Source organism: Lathyrus oleraceus, chromosome 2, assembly GCF_024323335.1.
Source record: "Lathyrus oleraceus cultivar Zhongwan6 chromosome 2, CAAS_Psat_ZW6_1.0, whole genome shotgun sequence".
Lineage (NCBI taxonomy): Eukaryota > Viridiplantae > Streptophyta > Magnoliopsida > Fabales > Fabaceae > Lathyrus > Lathyrus oleraceus.
This window is the reverse complement of record NC_066580.1, coordinates 212,269,531-212,282,162: the sequence shown is the minus strand read 5'-3', so window position 1 is coordinate 212,282,162 and position 12,632 is coordinate 212,269,531. Positions and strand designations below refer to the sequence as shown.

At 38.1% G+C, this 12,632-nt stretch overlaps 1 protein-coding gene across 1 annotated transcript; it reads left to right on the top strand.

The window, feature by feature from the left end:
- Positions 1-4,325: 4,325 nt before the first annotated feature.
- LOC127118929 (caffeoylshikimate esterase) lies at positions 4,326-7,368 on the top strand. The gene is made up of 8 exons (XM_051049163.1): positions 4,326-4,679; positions 4,794-4,823; positions 4,961-5,090; positions 5,195-5,341; positions 6,003-6,133; positions 6,364-6,501; positions 6,747-6,845; positions 6,968-7,368. Exons 1-8 carry the CDS (start codon positions 4,398-4,400, stop codon positions 7,184-7,186), a joined length of 1,176 nt encoding a protein of 391 aa, XP_050905120.1. The 5' UTR covers positions 4,326-4,397; the 3' UTR covers positions 7,187-7,368.
- Positions 7,369-12,632: the final 5,264 nt, after the last annotated feature.

The following is a 12,632-nucleotide window of genomic DNA, read 5'->3' as shown; positions in this document are numbered from 1 at the left end:
GTATGTTGCTCCGGCATTTTTCAAGCCAAATGGCATGACAACCCACTCATATGTCCCCAAGGCTCCTGGACATCGAAACGCCGTCTTCGGCACATCTTCTTCTGCAATAAAAATTTGGTTATATCCAGCATAACCATATAACATGCTTAAATATTAAAAACCAGCGGCCGAATCGACCAACATTTCCGCCACGGGCATGGCATACTCATCTTTTGGGGTGGTAGCATTTAGATCTCTAAAATCAATACATACTCTTAAAGACCCATTTTTCTTGATGACTGGCACAATATTGACCAACCATTCGACATACCTTGCAGTTTGAATAAACTTGCTTTTCAGGAGTCTTTCTACTTATGCTTTTATCTTTGCCATGATCTCTGGGGCGAAACGCCTGGGCGTCTGCTTTACTGACTTTCTTCCAGCTTTTATTGGCAGCTTTAACTCGACCAAATCCCTACTTAAACCATGCATTTCATTATAATCCCAAGCAAAATAATCCCTAAATTCTTTAAGCATGGATATTACCTCAGACTTTAGTTCTTTGTCGATGTTGGCGCTTATGTATGTTGGCCTTTTCTCGCCATTCTCGCCAAGGTCGAATTCTTCCAAGGGGTCTTTTGGTCGGATTTTCTCTGGTGCCTTTGGGTCTTTTTCAAACCCTAAAGGATCATTATCATAAATACAGTCCAGACGCTGCATGTCGATGTTCCTTTTAGCCAAAGTTGGCTTGTCTGGGGGTTCTGGCCCAATAACCATATGCCCCTCTTTATTTAACGCATAGGCTTCGACAACCATGTTTTCTTCAGCCTCTAGAGCCGACTTTATTTTGTTCTCGGCAACGTATGCCGAAATCTTTCTTAGAGCTTCTAGCTCAGTCATCATTAGTGACGTCTCCCCAGCCTGTCGGTCGGATACCTGTATAAGGTGGATCATCTAGGCGTTCCATATCCCAAATGAAGCCATGAGTCTCGTGCAAAGTTAGAGAGATGAAAGCTTCACTCAGATTAGCATATACATCCTCAGCTGGAAAGCAAGGAGAAATATTGGCCAGCTTCCTCTCGAAATCCTTCTTGCCGACATTATTTACGTCGCCCATGAAGTACCCTTGGTCTGCTTCAATATTTTCGACCACTCCATCTTCTCTCCAAATCACCAACCTTTGGTGCGCTGAAGATGGTACATCTCCGACACCATGTAGCCACTCTCTGCCAAATAGCAAGTTGTAACTTGGCTTAGCGTTTATCACCATAAATAATGTCGGTCTGGTTATTGAACCCACCGTGATATTCACCATAATCACTCCCATGGTACTTTTCGTCTTTCCTCCATAGTCAGACAAAACCACGTTGTTAGATCTGATGTCGGTATCATACTTACCAATCTTCCTCAGAATATGGTGCGGCATGATGTTAACTGTGGCACCACAATCGACCAAGACTTTGTTGACAGTTAATCCTTCCATTTTTGCCCTTATCAGCAATGGTTTCAAATGGTTCTTCATGGTCATCGTTGGTCTTTCGAACACTTCCTCTTGGCTTTCAGCAGAGCCATCATTCAACACAAAATAGCACCTTGGCTGGTGCAGAGCCATTTCTTCAGCGTCAGCATCGTCTACCGACTCCTCCACTTCAGTCACACATTTGTATTCTTGTGGTAGGATTGACACCACGTTGACCAAGATATCCATACTTGCTTCAGACTCTGAATTGAAGTCATCAGTCACTTCATCAGAACATTTCTCAGTTGGTCGACAGACATACTCTCTGATCCGTTCCTTCGCTGCTGTGTCGACCTTCACAACAATTTTCTTCCCAGCATTCGCCTCACTGGCCATGCCTCTTGCAGCCTCTCTTTCGGCCTGTTTACGCCTCTGAAAGCGTCTCCATTGAGTTCTCGACATGGGGTTCTTCCTCAAATAATTTTCAGAGACATGAGTCCTTTTTTTAGACTTAAACTCACGCCTGTAGTTAATTGCTAGACCTCCTCTAGCAGCAGCAACAACACCTTATGGGGTGTCTTGTTTTTCCTGAGGCCTGATCCAAGTACCTCTAGGGGCACTTGCCGACGGTACAAAACTCTTAGGCCTTGTTTGGGTATTTCCCACAGTCTTTTTTTAGCCTCTTTCATTTTGGTAACCCCTGGTCTGCCCATTTCTTTTGCTTTTACCCAAATGCAGTTTCTGGAAATTTTCCGCCGCTATTTTATCGGTGACAACACCACACCTAGGGCACAAGCACACTTGTGAACCCTTGTTCTTGCAGCGATACAGAAAATCCACCAAGCCTTCATCAGCCCTTGGGTAAGCTTCAGCTATATCGACATCTGGGTTTTCACCAGTTTGCTCCAGCATGTTGGCCTCATCGTACTCAGTGATCTCGACTGGCTCCACGAATAGGGCTTCCTCCTGGTGAAGAGGATCAGCGTCGATCTTCATTCTGCGGCCAGCAAATTTCAACCTGCCTTTTTGAATCGCTTTCTGAACCAAATCCCTAAAAAGGTAACAATTAGAGGTATTATGACCAAAATAGTTATGATACTTACAAAACCATATATTTTTGTCTCTGTTCTAACGGTGGTAATTTAGTACCAGGAGGTACCACCATTTGACCATCTTTGACCAACAAGTCAAAAATTTCCTCACATTTCGACACGTCAAAAGTATAAGTTTTCGAAGGGAATTTTGGGTAGTGTTCGACAGGATTTTTTCCTTGCGCAGGAAGCAATGATCGACACTCATAGGCGGATCCTGGCTTTAGTTCCGCTACATCGATTTCTAATTCGGTCGATGAAGCATAATCAGCCTCACATATTGGGTATGTTGCGTCGTATTCGACAAATGCTACCTTTTCTTTCTTAGACTTATTGTGCCTAACTTTTTCTAACCTTAGCCGTTCTAGATGTTGAACTCTATCAACCAATTGTGACATACTTTTCACAAAAGTTGGATCTATTTTCTTCCTAATGGAATAATCTAAACCCCCCGCGGCCATTTGAACCAGTTCATGTTCTGGCACTTGCGTAAAACACCTAGCCTTTAAGGACCTAAAACGATTCAGATAATCGTCGATGCTCTCAACAAACCTTCTCTTGATACTAGACAATTCTGCCAAACTAATTTTGGAGTGTCCTTCGTAAAACTGTTCATGGAACTTCTTTTCTAATTTGGCCCACGAATCGATTGAACTTGGGGCCAACGAAGTAAACCATGTGAAGGCAGCCTTAGTCAGAGAGGAAGGAAAGTTTTTTACTCTCAAACATTCATTATGAGCTAGATCTCCTGACTCTGTTAAGTATCTGGCAACATGCTCTATTGTCGATTCACCAGACTCTCCCCCAAATTTAGTGTACTTAGGCACTTTCATCCCCCTGGGCGCCTCGGCTTGGAGAATAAACTCAGCTAACGGGGAGGCGTGCAATGGACATTGCAGTGTAGCACCCATACCATTTCTGGCCATAATCCTTTCGACAATAGTTATCAAATTATTCTCCACTGCTAAGTCTTCTTGTCGATGTTGATCGACAATTTGATCAGCATCCTGATGTCGGTTAACCATCACCATCTGGTTACGTCCCGCGACTCCTGATTCGACGCCTTGATTTTGAAAGGGTCTAATGATTTGTCCTTCGTGGACCGTCTCATCTTCCGCTTCCCCTATCTCCATTTGCACAGGAACAACTTGCCTAACCACTTGTGCCACCTGTCGAGCTGGTGCCCCCAGAAAATTGCACAAGTGTGTCAATTGATTCGCCACCTGCCTATTTGTTTCAACAGATTCTTGTATTACTGGATTAAAGACTGTGCCCATCTGGTTGGTCAACATGTTAACCAATTCATGGTTACTGTCGTCCATTTGTTGTCTCAACACCGCTACTGAAGTGTTCGACAACGGCATGGTTCTGTTCTGAGTATTATTCCTAATTTCTTTGGCCTTAAATATAAGCAAATGTCAACAAAGCTAGGTGCATTTAATACCTTTATTCCAAAAATAACCTTGCATTAATTACTTTATTGTTACTAAAAGACAATTTAATTGAGGGTATATTAGTAATTGTGTTGTCTCTCTCACATAAAATCAAAAAACTTAAATACACTTAAGTATATTTCTTAATAAGCGTAAAACTTGTCTCTTTTACTTATAAATCAGGCCGGAGTAGTACGTTTCTATTCCAAAAAGAAAAAAGAAATTGGAATTGTGGTGCCAAAAGTATGGACTGTGGTCTACAATGTACGGTATTTTCACCTTTTTGGGAATTGGTTCAACGCACTTTCATTTCAATCACTATTCATATACCTTTTTCAAAATTTCATTTATGCAAAATTTTAGGCCTGTTATATTATATAACTGAATTAAAAATTAAAAAGATTCATTTCATATACTCCACTAATTTCATTGATCATGATGGAGCTATCAAACACATTCAGATTCCAATCACAGAACCTCTCATCTTTCACACCTTTCTCTCCTATAAACAACACCCCTTTCAAAAATCATCTACTCAACCATAAACCAAAGACAACGAAACTAACCGTCACTGCAGCGAGAAAAGCACCCATTGAAGGGGTTAGTGAAGAGTTGAACGATATAGCTTCTTATAACCTTGATTTTGCATACTCTCGGAGAAGAGTTCGTGCGGCTTTTACTCAGGTTCAACAACAGCTTGATCATTGCTTGTTTAAGGTTTGTTTTGTTTTGAATTTTCATCATCATCAATGCAACGCTTCGAATTCTTCAATTTTTTATTTGTTGTAGAACCAGGCACGGACTGATGTTTTGATATGTTTTTTTTTCTAGGGTGCTCCTGCTGGAATTAGAACAGAAGAAGTGAGATTTTCTGCTTTACCTTTTTTTTACCTAGGATGCTCCAAGAGTTTTTTTTTTAATGATCTTTGGTTATTTTGTTAGCTTGGTGGAGAAAGTTAATTACTCTTGTGTTTGATTTTATTTTATTTGTTAAGTAGTGGTATGAAAGGAATTCTAGAGGATTGGAAATTTTCTGCAAAAGCTGGATGCCAGAGGTTGGAACTCCAATCAAGGCTTCTGTTTGTTTTTGTCATGGATATGGTGATACTTGCACATTCTTCTTTGAAGGTTTGTTTTTTTGTGTTTTCAAAATGTTTTTTTGAGAATGATGTTTGGATGCTAGTTTCTGTGGAAGCTTGTGATTTATTGTGTGGATTTTGTTTTTTATTTAGGTGTGGCTAGGAGAATTGCTGCATCTGGGTATGCTGTTTTTGCTATGGACTATCCAGGCTTTGGGCTTTCAGAAGGATTACATGGCTACATACCTAATTTTGATGACCTAGTTGACGATGTTATAGAGCATTATACTCAAATAAAAGGTGTGTATGATTCATTAATTTTTAGCTATAAAGTATTGATAGAGACTCTGGTACCGAATACAACACTAGCTTGACATATAGACACTAGTAACAATTTGGGAAAATCAAAGTGATTGAATGTAATTACATATTTCAATGACCGGTTGGACGGTTAAGAATCAAAGCGAGAATATAGTAGTGTAACAGAGATGAGGATGTTGTGTTGGATGTGTGGTAAGTTTAGAAATGATAATATTAGAGAGTGTTGGGGTAGATCTGATGGAGTTGAACTTTATGGCAGAATTTGACCTATGTAGCCGTTGTTTGTGCCGGAGATCATCAAATATCAAATATCGGACACCCCTTTATTCTAAAGTGTTACTTAAAAATACACAAAAAGAGGTGGGTTTGATTCATCACTTTTTAACTCGGAATTGTTGACATAGAAATGGACACTAGACACGCCACTAACAGCATGTAGATACCGGTATTAATTTGAGAAAATGGAAGTAATTGAATGTAATAACATGTGTCGATACCAGACACCAAACACACCTTTGAATTGAAGTGTAAGTGCTACATAGGCTTTAGTATCCCTGGTGTTTTATGGATAGTTAATGTTCTATTTTTCAATCAAAAACACATGGTGTTGTTGATCATGATTTTGTATTTCAACTGACAGCAAGGCCTGATATGAGAGAATTACCTCGATTTCTGCTGGGACAGTCAATGGGTGGGGCGGTTTCGCTAAAAGTTCATTTGAAGGAGCCAAATAATTGGGATGGAGTGGTACTCGTAGCACCAATGTGTAAAGTAAGATCATTCCTCCTCTCTATTTCTACCTATTCTCATAAGCTCTGGTCACTGTAACTTGAAAGTGATATTGCTGTTGCTATTTTGAACATTGATACAATCTAATTTCTTACTTTGGCTAGAAAAGAATGATAACTACAGTTAACTTTAAAACTGAAATGTTGAGTACTCTTGAAGCAACTATTTGTATCATCTATTTGCTTCACTTGCTGATTTGTGTTAGTGGTAAGATTGCAGACGATGTGTTACCACCGGATGCAGTTATGAAGGTGTTAACTGTTTTGTCAAAAGTGATTCCAAAGGCAAAACTCTTCCCGAACCAAGACCTCGCTGAGCTGGCCATCAGAGAACCGAGCAAAAGAAAATTGGTTAGTAACTCTTATACAATGAAATCAAAAACCATTTCTCTTGCATATGCTTTCTTAAACAAAATGTCTTGCATTTCGTAATTCTTTTGAATGATGTTACTTTTTATAGTTTTAAATCGCAATTGTACTTATGGCTGCAGTTCCATTATAATTTCTAGAATTTCCCCTACAATTATTGTATTTCCTTGCAACATCTTAGTTATTTAATTTAATGTTATATTTAATTCAATTGCTATTCTTTATAGGCTGTTTACAATGTTATCTGTTATGAGGATAATCCACGACTGAGAACTGGCATGGAACTTTTAAGGATCACAAAAGAAATTGAGACACAAGTAGAGAAGGTTTTTTTTTCTTCACTTTCTCATTTACCATTTTTTCTTCTTTTTGGTTTATATGTTTACAACTATTGTCATATATCAATAAAAAACAATGATTTTTTGATGGTTGGATTTGGCGATTGCAGGTGTCAGCGCCATTATTGATTCTTCATGGAGCTGCAGACAAGGTGACAGATCCATTAGTGAGCCAATTTCTTTATGAAAATGCATCTAGCAAGGATAAGACTTTAAAGCTATATGAAAATGGTTACCACTGCATTTTGGAAGGGGAACCTGATGATAGAATATATGCTTTACATGATGACATTGTCTCATGGCTTGATTTTAGGTGTTCCATTAAGTGAGATTTTAGGTCTTCATCTTTCTATGTCATTCTTAGACTCAAAAAATTAATGCAATATGTCTCAATTGTTAAAATGCTAACTACATTTACTTGTGTGATTCAATTTATGGGGTAGCATAATATGTCTACCTTTATTGGGGGAATATATCATTTATGGAAATATTTTTGACTTGATTTCTTTAACTTTGATATGAATATACAGTAGTTAAAAGATTAAACATTGATAATTACAAATTGAGAATAAATTAATTTTCGATTTGTCTAACCTATTCTAGGATGATGATAAATCTAATTACATCTTGATTCTTATTTCCTAATTGATATACCCTCAAATTGATATGAATGATCAATGAGCATCGTTTTGCTAACCAGAAACGGGTGATGTGTGCGTGAAATAGGCTTTGTAATAATATCTATAACTTAAAATTAAGTACTAACTGTCGCATCTAAAAAAATATGACACTTGCGAGCGTGTCGCACACTTTTGGATGACTAACATAGTCGTCATTGAACTTTATTTATTCCTAAAAAGGAAAAGAAAAAATATCGATAAAACCCCTAAAAGAACGATAATGATATGGTCGTCGCAACTAAATCGGATTTGGGAGTCGATTACGTAGGGGAAGATATTAACACCCCTCACGTCCGTTGTACTCAACGAGAACCATTTATTTAGTTTATGCATAAGTGTTAGCTTTCGAATGTTTGCTTTCCCCGAGTTATTAAAAGTTTAAAGACAAAAAAATGTAGCAAAAAATGTTTTTTATTAATGTGCTTGACGAGATTGCGGGTCTCGCTCCTACATATCTCCAGATGCGATGGAAAACTTCATACTACATAGTTCTTGGTAGAAAATATTTGTTTCTTGGCCGATTTTAGCGAAAACTATTTTATCACAATCGATGGAAAAATATTGCTTACCAAAACTGTTAGAGGAGAGGGCGTTTGCATCACAACAAAATGGATTTCTATATCAACATTCGTGGAAAAAAGTCACTTAGTCCACTCATACATATGAGGATGAAGCGTTGATTTGCATCGTCTCGAGACGAAAAATATTTCGTTTATGAAAAGAGTTATGATCGCCCAGAGGCGAGAAAAAAGAGTTTGATGTGTTAGATATTTTTGGATGATGAGGAGTGTTCAGATGATCGAATATCCATCTTGTATCATAACCCTCGGGAGCTCGTAACCTATACCATATTCCTTTTTCATCTTATTTGAGAAAGAGTTTGATATTTTTTTGGGTATTTTTGTTTTTTATTTGAGAAAATGCACTCGATGTTAATCGAAGTTTGTTTTGTGTTACAAAATTGATTGTGAAAAGATTTATATTTATTTAAGAAAAGGGCTTAGTGTTGATCAAATTGATTGTTGTCTCAAAATGATTGATTTTATTAATTTTGAAAATGTCCTTGATGTTGATCAATATTTTTACTTATTCTAGAAAAAGATTGATTTTAATCGATTATTTAATTAATTCATTTTATCTAACTAAAGACAAAAACTAAAACAAATAATAAAATAATTACAATCAAAGAAATAGAGATTACATTTGTCATTTAAAAAATAAAATAAATAAAAATAAAATAATACAAAAAATAATAATAATAATAATAATAATAATAATAATAATAATAATAATAATAATGTAAACTACCCAATCAAAATAAATGAGACCGAAACAAAGAAAAAATAAATGATAATGCAAGTTATTAAACACAAAAGTGAGAAAAGATTAATAATAATCTTTTAAAAATAGTTTTTGGATAATTTAAATTAAAAGAAAAATCTCTTTCTTTTTTTCTTAAATTTAATTTTTTAAATTTACTCATAATAAAAAGAAATATTGTTCTATAAAATAAAATAAAAGGCAAGAAACAAATAAAATAAAAGAAAATGGGCTTGAAAACTCAAAAAAAAGAGGTGTGCAGTAAATGGGGTGTATGAGCAACTTGGTCTAAGACGCCCAAAACCAATTACCCTAATCAAATATTAATTTTATTTAAATAAATAAAAATACTAAAAAAGAAAATGAACTAAAAACAAAGAGGAGGGGGGCGGCGCCCCTCAACTCTAACATTGTCAATCGTTGATTTTTTTTAAAACTTACAAACACCCATTGGTGTGGTGACATGTGACATGGAAAAAAAAGAAAAAATACATGGTTCTCCCCCCTCTCTTTCTCTCTCTATCTTTATCTCTTTCTTTCCCTCTCTCATTATGCTCTTCCTCTCTTATTTCACCACAATAAAACAAACTCAGATTAAAAAAGAAACAAACAACTAAACTTTTGCATTTTTGATTCAAAGCAAAATCAGAAAACAAAATCAAAATATGGAGAGCATAGAGGGTTACCGAACGATGGTTGGACGGGAAAAGAGTGTTGCTCGCCGGAGTAGAGCTCAAACGGAGTTGTTGTCGCGGGAGGAAGGTCGGAAGTGGTGTAGCTCGCATGGTGGTGTCGCCGTGAGGAGCTTTGTGGAGGTGTGGTTTGTGTCAGATGGAAGAACTCGCGTCAGAGGTTGTAGATGTTGTCGTTGTTTTCGATTTTATGGTGTGAGTGTGAGTTCTTCGTGAGGGGTTGGGTGAGGTTATGCTTTGGTACCGGGTACTCACCATACTATTGATATTTCATTTTTTCATTATTGGATTTCAAGTGAAATTTATAATTTTCTCAAATTTCTTTATAGGATTTTTTTTAAAATAGCCATGTTTTTCAAATTAAATACGAAAATAACCAAGTTTTCAGAAATTTTTTCAAAATAACCATGTTTGGGAGAGTATGCGCCGGGGGAGTTGGCGCACCCCTTAAAATTTTAGAGGAGGCGCCAGAGGTATTGGCGCCAATGCATTGGGCTCCTAAAGGAGGAGCCAATGCAATTGGCGCCTGCTTGGGCCTCCTAAAGGAGGCGCTAAGGGGAGTGGCGCCTTAGTCCCCCTCCTAAGGGAGGCGCCAATAGGCATGACGCCTTAGTCTCCCTCCTAAGGGAGGCGCCAATAGGCATGGCGCCTTAGTGTGTGCGTGTGAAAGGTGCCACTTTTTGTGGCGCCTCTGTTGTGTGTGTCATGTGGCTGTCAATTCAACTGGCGCCTATGTGTATTGTCCCATTTATCTTTCACCTCTATAAATATCATCTCCTTGCATACAATTATTTTCACTCAAATTCATCTCCTAGTCTAGTCCAAACATCAATTTTAATTTTCTTTGTTTTAACAATGTCTACATACATTCAGAAACGAAATGCTGATGTAATATTTTCTGCCGTTGCGGCTCCGATACAGGTTCGACTTTGGAACACAGATACGTTTGAACGTCTTAATCGGACGTTGTATAGTTGGTTAGAGGGAGAAATTGGAGAGTGTGAACGGATTAGAAGAATACAATGGCTTGTGTCCACGTTCAACCAAAACGGAGAAGTGCGTGAATGGGTGGATATTAAGACCGACCAAGACGCTCGTAGGATGATGCAGTACATGTTCAAAATTGTTTTGATGGTTGTAATCGCATAGTTTTTGTATTCTAGTTGTTTTAATTGTTTGTGTTATTTTTTATGAACAACACTCTTTTCGTCACAGACGTCTACTATGAAGTTAAATTAATTTTCCATATATTGCAACAGAGGTACTTTGAAATAAATTTAAGTTTCCATATATAGCAACAGAGGTACATCTGAATTTATCTGGTTGTGCTCGTTCCAACACTAGGACAGTTATTACGATTGTGACCTGGTTGACGGCATGAACTACATAGTCTAAACATTTTGTTCGCCGTATCCATTTCGGTTCGAATTCAGGTGCTGTTAGGGCGACCCTTTTTCTTCCTTCGCATAACTTCGTTGTGCCAGACGATGTCCCCTTGATGTTGTGGCCAATAATCCTCTTTTGCCACTACTGAAAAACTAATTTTATAAACATTTGAAAGGCTGGCGACTTTGTAAAGTTTAGATAGCAAGTAGGATGGATCTCTTCGAACCTTTGAGCACGCCGCTATGACATGGGAGCAGGGGGTACGAAAGGCTTGGAACCTTCCGCAGTCGCACCAACCTCTATCTAATTCAACTTTGTATTGTCCCATTGGCATGCCCTCATTGTGATCCATGGACTCGGCAACACTAAACCAACCTTTTGTTCGGTCAAATACCGTAACCACGTGTGTGTTTGCTTTGGCAGCTTCATGTCTGATGAATTTCATTGAAGCATCACTGAACAACTGTCCAGATTGCAACACGGAACTTCATTTTGAGCGTCTGGTTTCAAACAACGCCCCTAGCCTGAAATATGTAGCTTGCACCAAAGCGGTTATTGGTAGGTTACGAATTCCTTTGAAGACAGAGTTCATTGATTCCACAAGATTTGTTGTCATGTGGCCCCAACGTTGTCCGCCGTCGTATGCCCTAGTCCACTTCTCCAACGGAATTCTATCGATCCACCGAACTACATCTTCGTTCGACAATCTTATTTCCTCGCGGTAGTGTTTGAAAGAAGGTTCTGTCAATGCGTAACCTGCATTGACAACCTTTTTACGCAACGTCTTATCTTTGATTTCTCGCATGAAATTCTGAGCAATATGTCTAATACAAAACACATGCGTCGAATGAGGATTTTGCCAGCCATTGTCAATGTTATTATATGCACTGATGATTGAGGGGTGTCTATCAGAGATCAAACACAAGTTAGGCTGAGGTGCTACGTGCAATCGGAGATTTCTTAGGAAAAAAATCCATCCCTCAGCAGTCTCCCCTTCAACCAAGACAAAGGCGATCGGAAAAATATTGTTGTTCCCATCTTGTGCCACTGCCATTAGTAACGTTCCTTTGTATTTTCCATACAACCATGTACCATCAATTTGTATAATTGGTTTACAGAAAGAAAAACCTGTGATACACGGTTCATACGCCCAAAATAGACGGTGAAATATTCTATTCCCAACAGCACACGTAGCATCTGGTGTATATGCGGGCAATGTATCCATCTTGAAAATTGTACCGGGAGCATAGTGTTTTAGAGCGAACATGTATTTTGGAAGTTGTTTGTAAGATTCCTCCCAATTGCCAAACACTTTTTCAACAGCTTTTGTTCTAGCTATCCATGCCTTCCTATATGATGGTGTGTAGTTGTACTCTGCCCTAATATGCGAGATTATTGTACTCACCTTTAAAGATGGATTATCGCCAATGACAGACAATATTTCGTCGCATATTAGTTGGGAGCTTAATTTACGATGATCCTGCATTGGGTTGGTCAGGATGCATGTGTGATCTAGACCCATTGATCCAATCTCCCAAGACTCCTTCCTCTTCCTGTACGAAGCTGACAACTTAAAAAGACAATGCTCATTCGTACAATAAACTTTATACCTCAACGCGTCAGTTCTGTCAACTCTGAAATCTGCTGATAGTTCCATGTGGAATTTTTTGATAGCTTTTACACATTCCTCTTTTGTG